General features: G+C 45.3%; 1 protein-coding gene across 1 annotated transcript in view; it reads left to right on the top strand.

Moving 5' to 3' along the window:
- The window catches only part of LOC105504474, a 34,677-nt gene extending 16,547 nt beyond the window's left edge, over positions 1–18,130 (top strand). Inside the window, exons 3-5 of the mRNA XM_011931937.1 lie at positions 11,737–11,813; positions 11,987–12,119; positions 17,590–18,130. Coding sequence (XP_011787327.1) covers positions 11,737–11,813; positions 11,987–12,119; positions 17,590–17,749 — 370 coding nt within the window. The 3' untranslated portion in view covers positions 17,750–18,130. The remainder of the gene's footprint in view (positions 1–11,736; positions 11,814–11,986; positions 12,120–17,589) is intronic.
- Positions 18,131–18,645: the final 515 nt, after the last annotated feature.

The following is an 18,645-nucleotide window of genomic DNA, read 5'->3' as shown; positions in this document are numbered from 1 at the left end:
CAGCTTTCAGTCATCTTCATTAGAAACACAACTTTGAATCAAAGAATAATTTTAAACCTCAGAAGTCAGAAAGAAAAGACTGTGCGTGGGTTAAACTCGAGGTGGAACTTCTAGCATTTAGGACTTGCAAAAATTTTGGATAGGAATCAGTGGAGCATGAAACAGCAACATTGATGGGCTCTAAGCAAAGCATGCACCTTCCCTAGGTGATCTCCCAGGCCTTTGCATGGACCAGTGGCGGCCTGGCATAGGTTCTTCAGAATCAAGCTCTTGATCTGCTGCTGCCAGGATTGTGGCCAAGGCTTACAAAGGAGGCGGGAAGTTGCTGGCATAAAATGGCCACACTGCTTTGTTTTAGAATCTTTGTCAACTTGTGTGGACTGAGAAAACACCCTGAAAGTCTAGTGGACACATCAAGGGAAGTCACCTAGCACCATGGTAAAAGCACAGGCTTTCACCCAAGTCTTGTGTTTAAAACACCTGCTTTGCCATTTCATAGGTGTTTGGCTCAGGAAATTTTTTTATCCTCTCCAAGCCTCAGTTTCCTTATCTGTAAGTTGGGGGTATGAACACCTACCTCTGGGAGGATTCAAATGAGATATTAAATCCCTTAGTAGATAGTAAAGCCTCTGCCCACAGGAAGCATGTGACAGAGGCTCTGCTGTCGTGTTGCATTTGCAGCTGGGGCTCTCCTGTGCGACACTGTCTGCCACATTCCAGCAGAGGTACCTCTGTCAGCCAGGCAAGAAATGCCACATCTTCTAAGAAGCCTTCTTTTAGGAGAGGCTCCTAACTGTGCCTGGGATGCCAGAGAAACTTCTAGGGTGAGAGGATGTTTCAGAGCGACACTGATGGAGGCTCAGGAGTTGGCAAAAGAGGAGAAAGTGGGAAGGTGCTCCGGAAGGGGGGAGTGAGAAAGGGGGTGTTGCCAGGGCTCTGCAGTTTGTTTTTGCTGGAAATGAAGCCTCTTATGTTTTCCCTGCCCTGATGTCTAGAGGAACGCATGTAGGAGTTTAAAACATGGGAAGTGTTGCCATCTGTATCACTTAGAGATGTAAGTGTTTTGAAAAGTTTGTATGTAAATGTGAGCGAGACAGACAGACAGACACACACACATACACACGCACATACACACACACACAGAGAGTTAAACACAGTTACTTTAAGGCAACACTCTCCAAAGTTCAGTGATGCCTCCAGTCTTAGGAATCAGAACCTATTTTACAGACTGCGACTGAGAGCAGGACGCCCTCTGCTTCTTTGGTGCAGGCACCCCTGAGAACAACACTTCCACTGCGTTCTCTCAGGTGGCAAACCTTGTAGTTGAAGATCCAGGTACTGTGGTGAGCACATTACTGTGTTATGTCAGATGTGTTATTATCTTTATCCATTTTCCCTTAACTCATCTGCATGCAGTTTCATTTCATGTAGACACAGAGTGTTTGACAGGAAGACTGATTAAGTAGCAGCCCCTTCTGTGTAACTTGGCAACCGACCAGGGGTTTCTGTCTGTTTGTTTGTTCGTTGCTCTTCTTGTTTTTGTTTGTTGGTTTGTTTTGTTTTGGTAGAGACAGGATCTCACTATGTTGCCAACGCTGATCTGGGACTTCTGGCCCTAAGTGATCCTTCCATCTTGGTCTCCCAAAGTGTTGGGATTACAGGCATGAGCCATCGTGCCCAGCCTTGTTATTTTTGAAGCTTGAATGGAGGCTCTTTGTATCCTCGGACTTGTGACCTGGAAGGGACACAGAGTGAAGAACTGTCCACATTAGCCAAGGGGGACTGAGTGCTTACAGCTTTGGGTCATTACAGCTATTCCTTGCCAGTTCTTTGATTTCATCTCCCTATCGTTTTCTACTTTGTTTGCATCCTTTCTCTTTCAAACTATGCCACATCATGATACCATCTGAAAACAAAAGTATCTTCCCCCAGATCTCTTGAAAAAAGAAGGAAAAGAAAGAGACAGACAGAAAGTCCTCATGTTAACCCAATGAAAACTAGGGCAATGTCACTGTTCTTGGACCTCCAGATACTACAGTTCTGTAGGCAAAGACGGCAGCAAAAGAAATCACACACCAGTTTACTCAGCGGTCAGATCAGACTGGGTGGAGATTGCAGGCCATCCCAGCAGGGTCAGGCCTACAGCTGACCAGCCCCCACTGCCTGCTTCTCTATTCCAATATGCCATTCTGAAGCTTGGGTTTCTCTGCATTTTCATCCTCTTTGCCTTGGAGTCTGCTGTTTACATGCAGGGGTTACTATGGTAATAGAAAAACCCTGTCGTGTTAACATTTTTTTACGGAGAGAGTTTAGGCAGAAGCATGAAACTGGTGTATTTATCTTTTTATGGGGATAGAAGCCTGTGTTCTGAGTTTCCAAGGGAGTCAGTGGAGTTCTGGTCTACCCACAACTGTCCAAACCACCTGGAAATGGGTCATTGCCTGGGCCACTGGGTGGGGATGGACTGCCAGCCCTGGGTGAATCAGAAATGTCTTTGCCAGGAGCAGGAGACAAATAGTCCTGGCCCTCACTCCTTTCAGATGTGATAAGATAAGGTGTGCTGAACACTTCTGCACTGAGAAATCTGCCATGTGAATAAATGAACACATGGCTTTGTTCTCTGTTCATTCTCTCTGTTCTCTTTTCTCCTTCAACAGCTGTGTTGAAAGTGGGATGTAATTAACTTAAGAGCTTCTGTATAGCAAAAGAAACTATGAACAGAGTACACAGACAACCTACAGAATAGAAGAAAATATTCACAAACTATGCATCTGACAAAGGCCTAATATCCACAATCTATAAGGAACGTAAACAGATCTACAAGGAAAAACCAAATCACCCCATAAAAAAGTGGGCAAAGGACATGAACAAACACTTCTCAAAAGAAGATGTGTAAGTGGTCAACAAACATATGAAAAAGTGCTCATTGTAGCTAATCATCAGAGAAATGCAAATCCAAGTGGCAATGACATGCAAGCTCACACCAGTCAGTATGGCTTTCATTGAAAAGTCAAAAAATAACAGATGCTGGCACGGCTGTGGAGAAAAGGGAACGCTTCTATACTGTTAGTGGAAATGTGAATTAGTTCAGCCACTGTGGAAAACAGTTAGGAGATTTCTCAAATAACTAAAAATAGAGCTACCATTTGACCCAGCAGTCCCATTACTGGGTATCTACCAAGAGGAAAATAAATCATTCTACCAAAAAGACACTGGCACTCACGTGTTCATCACAGCACTATTCACCATAACAAAGACATGGCATCCATCTAGGAGCCCACCAACAGTGGACTGAATAAAGAAAATGTGGCACATATACATCATGGAATACCGTGCAGCCATTAAAAAGAATGAAATTATGTCCTTTGCAGGAATGTGCATGCAGCTGGAGGCCGTTATCCTAAGCGAACTAACTTAGGAACAGAGAACCAAATATCACATATTCTTACTTATAAGTGGGAACTAAACACTGGGTACTTGTGGACATAAAGATGGTAACAATAGACACTGGGACGACTAGAGGGAGAAGGGGGGAAGGGAGGGGGTCAAGGGTTGAAAAACCAGCTGTCGGGTACTAAGCTCAGTACCTGGTGATGGAATCATTCATATGCCAAGCCTCAGCATCATGTAATATGTCCATATAACAAATCTGCCCAGGTATCCCCTGAATCTAAAATAAAAGTTAAAAAATAGTTGTGTCGAGTGGGTATGCAGGCTGAACTGTGAGCTTCCTGAGAGCAGGGCTGATGCTTACTTGTTTTTTGCCCCCTCTTTCCCTGCTCCCCATTGGATCCCGATTATAGACCTGTGGCTGCTCCATAAATGCTTGTATTGACTTGACCTGACTAGTTGGTAACCCACAGCAATGGACAACCAGAGAGACAGATTACATCAGTGGTTTGAAAGAAGTAGGGTACAGGGGAAGCCTTCTCTGGGGAGATCTATCTGGGCAGAGTTCCTGAATGACAGGAGCTGAAGGACATCACAAGTCTTAAGACATCTCTATACTGGGGCTGGGAAAGTGGCGCCTACCTCCTTTCTCAGACAGCCCAGGGCAGAAGGTGACATGGTGGAGTGTTCCAGATGACTATGGCGGAACACATTTACGTGGCTCATGACATGACCCACTGGCACATTCTACCCGTCCTCCATCCTCCCCTGTTTCTTCCACCGTTTAAAGGCTAATTATCTCTTCCTTTGCTCTGTAGCATAAGTGATTGGGAGGTAACAGCTGTTCACACTGGCATTGTACAGAAATCATAGTCTCATAGAACCTAAGCATTGCCGTGTTCCAAAGATCATCTGGAACAGTGAGTGATTCACAATCTTTCTTTCCCCTGTGCAACACTCTAAAGGGTTGAGCCACCTTCCTGTCAGCAGAAAGAGCCTTCTACAGTGGTGATCTGGACTGGGGTGGGGTAGAGTGGGGAGTGTCACATGGGGGTCTCAGGGGTCGTGATAGTAGCTGTCAGGTTTGCTTTCTGTCATTTAGAGGGCATAGCCCTGAGAGAAGGGGACATAGGACAGGTACATTGTGATAAAAGTCATTAGGAATAGCCTGGAGCACACGACGGGAAGTCCTGCCCTCTCTGCATCCCACAGTTCTGACACCCCCTTCTCTATGCTCCTTCTTAAGTTGAAAATCACTGATCAAGTTAACTTAATTTTTCAGATGTGGAAAGCCAGAGAGACCCAAAGAACGGAGGCAGCCAGAAACACAGAGTAAAAGACAATGCTGTGTGTTAAACCCAGGTCCCACAACTCCTGGTCCAGATCAGCAGAGCATAGAACTCTCTGAAAAGGACGAACATGCTTTCTGCAGAAGAGCAAAGGATATTGATCTACTCATTTGTTAGTTTAAAATGAAGGAAGAAGGAAGGCGTCAGGGAGTTCTTGAAAAGCAGCTGAAGAAGTCAGGGGTACCTGGACATCAGCTAGAGGCATGGAAGGGCAGCGGCTGGTGCTTGGGGGCAGGAGAAAATCCTGCTTTACCTGAGAGTGCAGGCTGCTTTCCAGGCTGGACTGCGATGGCAGAGGTGGTGGGGGACAGGGGCTGTGGGTGGTGATGTGCTGGGGCTGGGGTGTGTGGGATCTCAAGCCCACCGCGTGCATCCAACTCCTTATTCAGCGAGGCTGTCAGTCACGCACCAGCTCTGTCATGCACCAGCTAAGTGACTTTGGCAAGCTGCCTAATCTCTTTATGCTTCAATTTCTTCATTTGTAAAAATGAAGATGGTAATGAAAGTACTCATCTGGCAGGTTACTATAAGGATTAAACAAGTTAATATGTGTAAAGTATTTAGAAGAGTGTCAAGTAGAAAGTAATCAACTATATTAACCATTATAATTGGGTTTATTGCCTTGGCTGGCTTACGGGTCCTCAGAAAGCCAAAGAAAGAATCTCAGGGTTGTTATAGAATGTGAGCAGCTACCAGAGAGAAGATTTAACAAGGTAAATAATGGTTTAAGCCAGAACCACCGGAACCTGTCATGGGCGGATCAGACTCAGTGGTGAGGCCCCTGATGTGCCTGCCAAGCTGGGCATCAAACACTTTCCATTCATTTTCTCCAAGTACCCCCAATTTCGGTGCCTTCCTCCCACCTCCCAGGGGTCTGCTCAGATCACACTCCCTGGCAGTGAGTGTGACCCTCCTATTCCATGGGGACAGCTCCCCCAGGCAGGGAGACTTGTATTTTCAACTTTACTGGGATTTGCCATCAAACCTTCCCTGTCTTCAGGGCCCTGTGCCCTGCTAAGTGACACATAGCTGCTTTGATAAACAAGCTCTAAACATTCATGGGATACTGTTTACTATCAGAGTAGCCCTCATAACCATCTCAGGAGATGGTTATAATTTTTAAAATCTGTATTCCAGAGACATAGGTGGTTCACTCATTAAGGAAAAAGAATTCCTAGTCACAGTACATTATCCTGCTGCTTTCCAGGAATGATGTTGACCACTCTCACAGTTCCTTCTACCGCCTGATAAATCCAAAATGCTGCTGTTCATGACTATCTATAAGCCCCGAAGATACATCCAATTCCCAAACCGACTGCATCATCTTATCTTCAAGATCAGCTTCTTTTGTGTTCATTGTCGCAGGTGATGGCAACCCCCTCCCCCAATTACTTAAGCCTGAAATAGAAAATTAATTCCTTTAAAAAATGTATATATTTTTTAGAGATGGGGTCTTGCTATGTTGCTCACACTGGTCTCAAACTCCTGGGCTCAAGGAACCCTCCCACTTCCGCCTCCCGAAGTGCTGGGATTATAGGCATGAGCCACCGCACCTGCCCTTCTGGATTCCTCCCTTTCCCTTCACCCCTTGCCGCAATTTAGTCAAACAAGTCTATGGAATTTAGGATGACCAGTTATCCCAGTTTTCCTAGGACTGAGGAATTTCCCAGGATGTGGGACTTTCACTGCAAAAGTCAGGAAAATCCTGGGGAAACAGTGATGAGTTAGTCACCGCAGATGAACTTCACCTCCATTTCTTGACTCCTTCTCCTCCATATGTAGGCTACCTTGCTAGTTCAGTTTCTTCCTGGCACTTACCTGGACCACTGCAGTGGCCTCCTAATATATGTTGATGCCCCCAGACTTGCTCCCTCAAATTTACCCTCCAAACAGCTAGCAGAGCCATCTTTGGAGAAGGCACTCTGAGAAGGTCACTTCCCTTCTTGGCTCTCCTCTGACCCCCTTGGTTTCTCAGTGGCTCCGCACAGCCTACAGGACAGAGCTAAGATCTCTACCTGGCACACAGTGGCCCTGTGATCTGGCCCCCCTGGCTACCACTCTGGACTCTCAACAACATACTGGTTGTTGAGTAAAACAAGCCCGCCATACCAGTAAAACAAGCCCGCCTCTAGTGTCTTCCATTCTCTCATTCCAAAGTACACAGGCCCTTGACTTTGTATCTTTACCCCTGTTATTTGTCTTAATTTGGACTCTCACAGAAGCAGAGCTGAGACAAAGATTTGGATGCAAACAGTTCATCTGAGGGATGATCCTAGAGGCAGGTATGAGAGAGTGGGAATCGTGAGACAGGGAGGAGGAACAGCCAATCTGTGTGTGCATGGTCACTGCTGGAGGACAGGGTGAGGGATTCCACCAAGCCCTCAGAAGCAGACACAATGCCTCCAAATGATGGGAGGCTGGAGTGGTTATCTGCCAGCTCCTATCCCCTTTCACTGAGAGATGCCTCTGGATGTAACCTCCCCCAGCTTGCAGACCTGGCTTGCAAGAGGCCCTAGAGGCAGAAATCAGAAGGGTGCATGGTGTAACTTGAGGTGGGTGTTGCACTGTCAGGTCTGAGCCCATGGTAGCTGAGGCTGAAGTCTGAAGCAGACCAAGGGGGGCTGCCTCTGCCTGGAATGACCTTCCTCATTTTTTCTGGCCTGAGTTGCATTCAACTTTAAGATACCCTGAATTATCATCTCCTCCCAGAATTCCTGCCCGAAAGACTTAGACCAAAGCAGGAGCTGTTCCCTTAGTACCTAGGACCACTATAGAGCTGGGTCCTGGCTTTCCCTCTGGGGCCACAAATCCCCAAACTCATGTTGATCCAATCCAGGGCCTCAAAGCTGAGGCTTTAATTGTCTATCAGAGTAGCCCTCATAACACTACTTAAGTAACGTTTATTAGGTTGCTGGGTACTCTTCTAACCACCTTACACATTTCAACTCATTTAATTCTTAGAAAAACCCTATAGGCTAAGTATGGTTATTTTCTCACTATTTTACTGTTGAGGAAATTAAAACACTAAAGGTTTAGTAACTTGCCCAAGGTCACACAGCTAATAGTGTCAGAGCTAGGACGCAAACACAGGCTAGTGGCTCGGAATCCCAGCTCGTCCCCTCCACACACGGCTGCTCGGCTAGAGAGGGCTCCCTGGATACAGAACAAGAAGGAGCAGGAGTCTTAGAGGGGTGTATTGGCTTGCTAGGGCTGTTGTGGAAAAGTGCTACAAACTGATGATGTCAACAACAGACATTTTATTTTCTTACAGTTCTGGGGGTTGGCAATCTGAGACCCAGGTGTCAGCAGGGTGGTTTATTTCGAGGGTGCTGAGAGAGAATCTGCTCCATCCTCTCTGCCAACTTCTGGTAGCCTCTGGCACCCTTGGCTCGTAGGTGGGGTTCTCTGTGTCTTCACATCGTCTTCCCTCTGTACATAGCTGCCACTGTGTTCAAATTTCCTTCTTTTTTAGGACACTAGTCATATTAGATTTGGGTCCATGCTAATGACCTTATCTTAACTTTATCATCTACAAAGATCCTATTTCCAAATAAGGTCACATTCACAGGTATCTATAGGGGTTAGGACTTCAACATCTTTTTGGCAGGCTAATTCGAATCATAACAAGGGGGCTGCTCTGGGCTTCCACATCCCCTGCTCTTAGTAACGGGCAGAGAGCTTGAGCACTTGCGCTCCAGGACACGCCGATGCAGACACTCAGGGCATCTCACTGTTTGATCAGGCTTGTAGCCTTCATGGTACATATATTAGTCCATTCTCATGCTGCTATAAGGACATTCCCAAGACTGGGTAATTTATAAAGGAAAGAGCTTTAATGGACTCACAGTTCCATGTGGCTGGGGAGGCCTCACAATCATGGCAGAAGGCAAAGGAGGAGCAAAGTCACATCTTACATGGTGGCAAGCAAGAGAGTGTGTGCAGGGGAACTGCCTTTTATAAAACCATCAGATCTCATGAGACTTATTCACTATCATGAGAATAACATGGAAAACTACCGTCCCCCCACCACCATGATTTAATTACCCACCACTGGGTCCTTCCCACAACATGTGGGGATGACGGGAGCTACAACTCATGATATTTGCGTGGGGACACAGACAAACTGTATCAGTACATCTCACAACACCTAGAATCCAGATGCCAAGGATGATGCACAACATTTCCCTATGCTCCCCACCAATTCACCCTTAAATCTATGTAGAATCAGCCCTGCTGAGCATCCTCGAGTTTCTTTTCTCTCTATGCTCTTTCCTTCCCTCTCCCTTGACATCCCCTAAGCGTTTCCTGCCATAGGAGCTGGATTGCTCCTCTCAAAGTGACACAAATCAAGGTCATGGACATAATGTTCCAGACAAAATTCTGGGAGGAAGGTGATCCTTAAGCGTTTCTATAGCCAGATGGTGTTGTGCAGCATCTACATCTCTCAGAACTTGCGGGGGTGCTCTGGCCAACTTCCTCTGCCAGTCTCTGCCTCTGAGTCTGATACTGATAATTTCTGCCCTCACTCCCAGCCCAATCTCTGAAATTTCCGCCCAGCCACAGGTAGACCAGAAGTACTAGGAAATTCACAGCCTTAGAAGCAGTCCTCAGGGTTGGCATACAGATACCCCAGCTCACTCCTGCTTGGATGGGATAATTCTGAATGGAGTATTTTACACCATTTCTCAGTTTCCCACAGGTTTAAGTAGGTTTACTGGCTGCCTGGCCTTCCCCATGCCACCTCCCCACTTGTACTTCCTGCAATTTTTGAATAAATTACTCACACTTAAATCTTTACCTCCAAATCTACTTCTGGGAAAACTGAAACTCAAACAGCAACCATAGGAGAAGCTCCAGGCCTTTCAGATTCCTCAGAGTGGAGTTGCTAGCTCAGCACTGCTCACAAAGAACTGCCTGTGATCATAGAAACGTCCTAGATCTGTGCTGTCCATAGCTACTAGCCACAGGGACTGCCAAGCCCTTGAAATGTGGTTAATGTTACTGACAAGCTGAATTTTAAATTTTAACTAACTTTAGTTCATTTCTATTTAAATAGCCACATGTGGCTTGTGATTGCTGTATCAGAGAGCTGGTGTCTGAAGGACAATTACACCTTTCTTTTTGTCCATGCTTTGTAGCAGAATTAAAAAGTGATTTTGGCTGGCCATAGTGGTTCACACCTGTAATCCCAGCACTTTGGGAGGCCGAGGTGGGCAGATCACCTGAGGTCAGGAGTTCGAGATCAGCCTGGCCAACATGGTGAAATGCTGTCTCTACTAAAAATACACACACACACACACACACACACACACACACACACACAAGCGATTTGATTTGTAAATACCATAGGTTGGGGATTGTTAAGGAGAAAAGTTGGTGGAGAGTGGTCAGGGAACGCTGGGTTTTGACAATTCCTGTTTCACCTGTTTCTCTTGAAGAAAGTTGTGCTGTTGGAGGATCAGGGTTTCACTTAAGGCAGATGCTGCCCGCAAAAGAATCCCGCTAGCAGCACTAACAAATGACAGGCTTACCTGCACTAAATGCAAGGCTTGTGCCACTTAGAAGGCTTGAAGGTCTTGTAATTACTTCAAATAAAATCACTCCAGTGTTCTCTTGGTAAAAACCCTTCAAAATCCAAGCTAACTGAGTGCCTCTTGTTTCTCTTTTAGCCATACGTTCTTAGAGACAATGTTTTCCACGACCTTGAGTTGATTAGGTTTTCGAGAGAGGTTGAGAGTAGAGTCCTTCGGAGAATGTTAAACACATTTTCCTAGGAGGAAATGCTCCCTAAGAACCATTTGTAATGCAGAGAAAGAAATCAAAGTATTTTCTGCATAAAGGGGGAAGTCAGGCTGTCCACATTATTTAGGACCCTTGGAATTACAAAGAGTTTCACATTGAGAACAGTCATGTCTCCCTTGCTGCTGGGACACAAAGGATGCAGTATGGTGACTGGGCAAGTGCCTGGGCTTTGGGGTCACCCTGACCAGGGACTTCATGCCTGATTCTTCCTCTGTATGACTATGAGACTTTGGGCTGGTTTCTTAATCTTCCCTTATCTGTAAAGTGGGCGTAATAATAGTACTTGCCTCATAGCATTGGTGTGAAGATGAAATGGAACAATGCAGGTAAAAGGTCAGCACATTGCCTGGCATTTAGAAAACACTCAATCAATGCTATTATCTTTACCATTGTCATGAGACAGACTCAAGTTCAAATCCCAACTCAGTCATTTATTGATTGTGTGTACTTGGCCAAGTTGTTTAACCTCTGTGTCTCAATTTCTTCACTTTTAAAATGGAGATAAAATCTACCTTGGAGGATTATAAGGAAGAAAAATTATTTGTAGACAGTACTTGGCATGCAAAAGGTATAACTTAATAATTATTATTATATATTTTTCTTCTTGTAGTGACAGGCATGTGGTAGGAATGTAACATACCTTGGCTGGATTATTGTTCTCTATGTTGAAAAATATTAATATCAGGCCTCTCTGCAGTTACTTCAGTGGACTACTAAAATTACTTCTTAGTGGACTCTGAAATTTGTATAGTGTTTTATACTTTATCAAGATGTGCCAGCGATATTCTCTCTTTTGACTTCTTGCATTTACTCACTGTAGTCAGGGATAAGCTCTGTGTTTTATATGTTAATTTGAGTCATGCTTTTATGCATATTCAAGTCCATTTCAGGGATGAGGAGGCTAGGAGCAGGAAGAAGCTCACAGTAACTGAGCACTTTGTACCCTGCACCGTGCCCAGATTTACCCATACTATCTCATTTTGTCTCCATAGCAATCCTTTGCTATTCCTCAAATAGGCTATTATTATATCCATTTCACAGGTAGGAAAACTGAAGCAAAGAGAGGTTCAACACATCATCCAAGATGACACAGGGTGGAGCCAACTTTCAAAGCCAGGCTGTCTCCCTCTGGAGCCCTAGTTCTTCCTCACTCTGCGGTCTTGCCACACCGTGGCTTTTTTTCTTTTCCCTCAAGGACCTCTGCTTTGGTGAAATCATGTCAAAATGAACCTCAGAGACATACATCCAAGGACTCTGCATGCACCAAAGAGGGTGGATGGAGGGGGCAGAGCTTCCTGGGGGTCCACTCTAGGGCCTGCAGGAGGCCTGACCTTGGGCAGACAGCCCTAGCCTCAGCTCTTCTTGTAGCTCCCCTGCTCTTTCCTCTTCTTGAACTGCTGAGTGCCAGCGTCAGTTCAGCTCTTTCCTCTCACCCTCTGCTCAAGGCCTAGGAGGACAGCAGCTGTCCCCACTTGCCGCACTGTGGGGAGATTCCTGTGCTCACTGCTCTGCTGTTGAAGAGCTCAGTGAAGCATATAATGTGACTGTGGATATCCAACAGCTTTATCTGACATCTTGGTAAGTGGCTTCCCACTCCAGTTCCATGGAGGCCTTTCCTGGTTCTGATGCAGACCAGTGGGGTGGAGACTAGTGGGTCAGTGGGCATGCGGGGTGTGCTGGCATATATGTCGCAGGGGGTCCAAGCAAGTTTTCTAGGTAGCTCTCATTTCTCCCTCTCTTGCTCTGTTTCTCTGTCCAGCAAACTGGATGGATATTATTTGACAAACACAAAAGAGTTACAAAATCCACCTCCACTCCTTTGTTTTTTTAAGCAAGATGGCGTCTCCTTTTCAGGCTTGCTGTGGTGGGCTGAGCCATAACCTTACATGGGTGGATTTGGGCTTCATTTCACATAATTCACATTGTTGGTTTCCTGAGTCACTGTCAGCATCTAACCTTTCCTGACAGCCAGGAGTGTGTGGGCGTGGATGGACAGGGAATCAGATAAGCCCCATCCATCTGTGCACACATCCGCTCGGCACCTCTTTACCTGATTCTAGAGAAAGCCTTTCACATTTAAAATAACGTGACTAAAAAATTCTTGTGTGAATTTCTTAATCCCTTGCTGGAGTCAGTGGACATTTTTGGACCAGGAGACATATGGCTGCCAAGAAAGGCTGAATCAGAAGGCAGGCAGCATCTCTTTAAATCCAAAACCTCTTTAACTGTTGAGTAGAAAATCAGAGTTCAGCATAGTGGCAGATTGTCAAGTTGTTCTCACAGTGAGAATCGTTATCCAAACCTAGTCTTATTCTGAATGCTTTCCTATTTATTCTCTTTAATCTCATGGCTTCTGGGACAAATTCCTCTTCTGCAGTAGACCCAGCCTTATCAAAACAGGAAGCAACTGTGGAAGCTTTCTCTGGGAAAGTCATCCCTGAGTGGCAGCTGACTTCCAGGCTTACATTTTACCCCTTTCTCATCTGCCACATGCCCACTCCCTACATCTCCATCCCCTGGTTTGTGTAGAAAGCCATAATAAAGGACAATCCTTGGGAGCTCTTCCAGCGGTCTGCAGTAAAGATGAAGCTGAGGGCGTGTATTACAGTCCACAGTGGTCACTTGGTGAGGCTCATCTGTGCTTGTCAGGAACTGGCTGGCCTCTATCCCAGGGACCTTGTAAGTTGTCTAACTCAGGGCACACTCTCAAAGGCCCTGGGTACAATGCAGGCAACAGGTGAGGCACGTGGAGAAGTGGGGAGCAAGTAAGGGGAGAAGTAAGGTTTAGAGGGGCAGCTGCTTTCACCTGTCAGGTGGGAAGGAGGCCCAGTGCTGCTGCATCTTTTGATTTTTTTAAAAAAAGAGAAGAGAAGCCAGATGGCCAGGCATCATGGCTGTCTGCAATCCCAGCACTTTGGGGGCCGAGGTGGGCAGATCACCTGAGGTCAGGAGTTTGAGACCAGCCTGGCCAACATGGTGAAACCCTGTCTCTACTAAAAATGCAAAAAATTAGCTGGGTGTGGTGGTGCATGCCTGTAATCCCAGCTACTTGGGAGGCTGAGGCAGGAGAATCGCTCAAACCCGGGAGGTGGAGGTTGCAGTGAGCAGACTGTGCCATTGCACTCCACCCTGAGCAAAAGAGTGGGAGTCCCTCTCAAAAAAACAAAAGAAGTCAGAAATACAGATTTGAAAAAAATATAAAATATTTCAGTTTTTTTTAAAAGGCTGACAGCCAACCAATAACAAACAGGCAATACTGCGAAAACCCAAACAGAATATATCTGGGGACTGCATTTGGCCCACAAGCCACCCATTTGCAACCTCTGGAAAAGCCTTCCTGAATTGACAGCTAAAGCCATGTTTGTGGTCTCCCTTTAGCAAGCTTAGAGGATGCATGGGGTGTATTTTTGATACTTGATCATATTTCAGGGTTCATTTTATGTAGCCTTGTTTTTCCTTTGCTTCTTCATCATCATTTAATTCTAATAAATGTTATCTCATTCAACTGCATGTATCACCAAAAATGCCTTTTTGGAATAAGAAAGATAAATCAAGTTCTTAACTGCAACATACCTGACCTCCCTGTTCTCCCAGGTCCCCACATTGGGCTAGTCTTTAGGTGAGTACTGACGAGTCTAAGACAATAATGGTAATTCCTTGCCAGAGATGGGTTTTGGCATGCTCATGTGACACAACTCTGACCAATGAGATGTAAGAGAAAGTCTAGGGGAGGAGTGTACATTGGAAACGTTTTTTTAAATGAAAAAGCTCTTGGGTTCTTCAAACCATTGTGAATCCCAGAGCTAACAACGCTGGGACTTCCTCCTTCTCCTGATTAAGTGAGATAACTAGTTTTTCTTATTATTCAAGCTACTTTTATTTAGGTTTTTCTGTTTGTAGCCAAAGCATCTGTGTTGGTATAAAAAGGAAATTTCTGGGTTGTTAGCCATGCTCAGCTCACAAGATCAGATAATTTACCTATTCAGAGGGGATAGGCTGGCTGCCTCTCAAGGGCCACCCTATTGAGAAGACCAAACTGTAGACCTTCCACCTCTGCTGCTATTGCGGGTGGGTTGCGGGAGGCTGCAGGCACATTCCCTCCGTAGCATTTACTGATTGCCTGCGTGAAGAATTCTTAACTGCAATAAGCATGGTGAATGTGAGCAGAAGGAACTAGGTGTATGTTTAAGGACAGCCTCATAGAGTTCTAGAGATGAAAGCTGAAGGAATTTTCCTGAAAAGGACTGGGTAAGTCCATTTTCTTCTCACAACTTGTTAGAGGTCCTAAACTGTTAGGATGGTGCCAGGTTTTGTTGATTTTTTTTTTTTTTTTTTGTGAGATAGAGTTTCACTTTTGTCGTCCAGGCTGAAGTGCAGTGGCATGATCTCCGCTCACTGCAACTTCTGTCTCCCAAGTTCAAGCGATTCTCCTGCCTCAGTAATCCCCAAGTAGTGGGGATTACAGGTGTGTGCCACCACACCCAACACATTTTTATATTTTTAGTAGAGACAGGGCTTCACCATGTTGGCCAGGCTGGTCTTAAACTCCTGACCTCAAGTAATCCTGCTGCCTCTGCCTCCCAAAGTACTGGGATTACAGGCATGAATCACTGTACCCAGCCAATTTTTTTTTCTTATATCAAATATTTGAACCATGTTTAGCTCTCATTTTTCTGCAATAAGCTATGAAATGTGATTTGTAACACCTAAAGATGCACCAAGGGCTCAATAATCCACGAGCCCCCCCTCCCCCACCCCAAATGCATGGATAGGACCAGCCTGAGGCAAAGCTATGATATGGGCCCTCCCATCCCACAGTGTCAGTGGACCCAGATGTGTCACTCTGGTCTGGGAGTCCTCTCCCTACCTCTGGAAGAAATGTTGGGTTTCTTCCAACATTTGCCATTTCCTGAGCCCAACAAAGCTACAGAAAGTCCTATTAGTAATAAAGAGGATGGTGATAGTAGTAGCAGCCCCTGCAGTAGTGCCTAACCACACTGAGACCTTGTATGTGTCAGACACTTTAAGTACTCTATCCATAGTAACTCATTTAACTCAAAAAAACCTGGGAGGTAAGTTATCCTCATTTGACAGATGAGAGAGCTGGAACCAAAGTCACATAGCTAGTTAGTGGCAAAGTTGAGATTCAAAGCCAGGCAATCTCATTCTGGGCCTTGTGCCAGATGAATGTGCCACTGTCCTCTCACGTGTTAATTGTGATTACTCCTGGGGATGGGGAGAGGGGTAGGAGGACTTTTTAAACATTTTTAAACATGCACTAATTTTAGCTGACTTAAAAGTGTTAGACATGACAGCCAGCACACACTCTTGGGAGTTCGTGTCTAAAGACTGTGCACCTTAACATCTGCTATGCTAGCGCTCATAGCCCATCTTCCCATATGGCTTCTGAAAAACCCCTATCATTGTTTCCATTGATGAGATCCAGGAAGAGAGGAAATCGAGGATGGATTTTATGATTACAGTTTGGGGACCTCCATGTGGTTCCTGAACAACCTTGGTGAGAACACCCCTGGCTTTAGGGGGATGGTAGTGAAGTGGAGAGTTAGTGAAGTAAAGGCATATGAAATGTGGAAGTATGCAATTTCTAATTCTTGCGCAGGGTGTTTATCTTGGCTTTTAAACTGCAGAGTTCATAACTCAAGAGTACAGCTACTGATATATTTTTACAAAGTGATTATCTGATTTTCCTGGTTTCGATGTCTTTCGTCAGTTAGGTGTCAGTGGCTACCTGTGCTCTGGTTACTGTGGCTGCATAACAATTACCTCCCCCCAGTCCACCACCCCCAAACATAGTGGCATAAAACAGCCATGTATTGGCTTACAGATTCTGTGGGTCAGGAATTTGATCAGGGCAGAGGCATTCTATGGAGCAGAGACAAGACGATGGCTGGCTTGTCTTTGCTCCACAGCATCTGGGGCCTCAGCTGAAAGCCCTGAAGGCTGCAGGTAAGAATCTTCTGGAGGTTTGTCCATTCACATGTCTGGTGGTGGATGCTGGCTGTTGGCTGAGGTCATCAGCCCCTCCCCATGTGGCCTCTCCACTTGGACTGGTTTGGACTTCATCGCTGCACGGTGGCTGGATTCTGAAAGTGAGCATTGGGAGGGCTTGAAGTGGGAGGAGAGGTGGAAAGCAATGCAAGCAGTGGATGGAGGCTCTAACCTTTTTGTGATCTAGCCTCTGAAGTCACGGAGCATCAGTCACTTCCACCATTCTTCAGTGACTTGAGCAGCCATAGGCTTGTCCCTAGATTCAAGTGGAGGAAAAATAGATGCCACTTCTCAGTGAGTGGGCACCAGTCACATTATAGGAAGAGCCTGTGGAATGAAATAGTAATCTCCATCGGAAAATGCAGTCTACCCCTCATAGGATGGTGGCATCAGTGGCAATAATGGCAGCAGCTGCAGAGTAAGCCTCTGGTACATGCTTCCCACATATACCAGAGAGACCCCCCACCCCCACCATTATAGTTTAGCAAAGACTCCTCACACTAGTTTCAATAGTTACCTACCCTATATCCCATTCCATAGAGCCTTGTTTGGAGCCAGTTAATTGGAGAAACTCATCTCTGTTAATGGGTGCTAATGGGTTACTCATCCCATGAGTCCTCACTACAGGTAATAGGGATCTGCCTTCTGGAGACAGGATTACTTATCCTAGGTACCTTAATAATGGCCCTAGAAGAAGGGAGTGGGCACAAATGGCTCTCTTTTGGTGCCACTCAGCTCGCATTGTGTGGGCAGACACCTGGCTCCACCAATGCAAGCCAGGATCCATATGACAGCTCAATTAATGCAAGATTGCTGGATACAGCTATCCACTACAAGATAGCTTAGATGAGTCATTTATTTCCTGGTTTAAAAATGTCCCTTTTGACCTGGAAAACTGATGTTAAAAAAATTGTGTTTAACTGGTAGAACTAAAGATGATTTTTGTTCTCTACTTTTTTCTATTTTCTAATTTTTTTCATGAGTACGTATTATCCTTACAATACAAGTAAAAATAATTGTTTTAAAAATTTTTCATCAGGAAGGAAAACAGGAGAGAGACTGGAGCCCTGACCTTCTTCTGTCACCATCAGCTTGTGATATCTTCTCAGGCCAGCTCTAGCCAACAGTCTGTGACTGTTTCCACAGGTGCCGATGTTGGCATCATGTCTAACTTCTGCTGCTTCTCAAAGTTGCCATGATAATCTCATTAGAGAGCAGATGTGAAGTATTCAGAAAAAGGCATCATGCAAAGATAAAGTTCATTGTTATTCAGCCTTTTCCTTCCCAAATAAACTAGACTTCCTTAAAACATTAAAGCAAAGTGAGGCCAAGCTGTTTGCTTGTTTACCCTAGCACGCAGGGCCACTGCAAAGCCTGAGCCTCAAAGGTAAGGTTCACAGCCAGGTGCAGTGACTCATGCCTGTAATTCCAGAACTTTGGGAGGCCAAGGCAGGAGGATTACTTGAGGTCAGGAGTTCGAGACCAGCCTGGGCAACCTAGTGAGACCCTGTCTCTACAAAAATAAAAAAAATTAGCCAGGCATGGTGGTGAGCGCCTGTAGTTTCCAGCTACTCAGGAGGTAGAGGTGGGAGGATCACTTGAGCTCAAGAATTTGAGGTTGCAGTGAGCCATGATTGTATCACTGCACTCTAGCCTAGTGACAGAGTGAGGCCTCGTCTCAAAAAAGGTAGGATTCACAACGTGTTTTGAGATCCTACAGAGTTCCTGAAGTCCCACACACACACACACACACACACATACACACACAAAAAGATGTGATATGTGGTTAATGGAAAGTGGCATCAGAGACACCGCATTCATTAAAAGAAATGAATTTCATTTGGCATTTTCTTCTTTGGTCTTCTTGATATCTACCTTATAGCTATATGCAGCACCTGTGGGCTGATAAATAATGTAGTCAAAGAATTCTGCAAATCCAGAAAGGTCACTGTTTATACATCATCTGTCTGTCAAGTAAAATTCTTGGTTCAAAGCAAAAAAGCAAGTTTATTTTGGGAATTGGTGACTTGGAATAACAGCTGCAAAAAGAAATGAGAAATAAAGACCCATCACTTAATTCTTTTTCTAAATATTC

The sequence above is a fragment of the Colobus angolensis genome, unplaced genomic scaffold (genome assembly GCF_000951035.1).
Source record: "Colobus angolensis palliatus isolate OR3802 unplaced genomic scaffold, Cang.pa_1.0 Scaffold121, whole genome shotgun sequence".
NCBI classification, from domain to species: Eukaryota; Metazoa; Chordata; class Mammalia; order Primates; family Cercopithecidae; genus Colobus; species Colobus angolensis.
The sequence above is the reverse complement of the archived record's forward strand: the minus strand, read 5'-3'. Positions and strand labels throughout refer to the sequence as shown.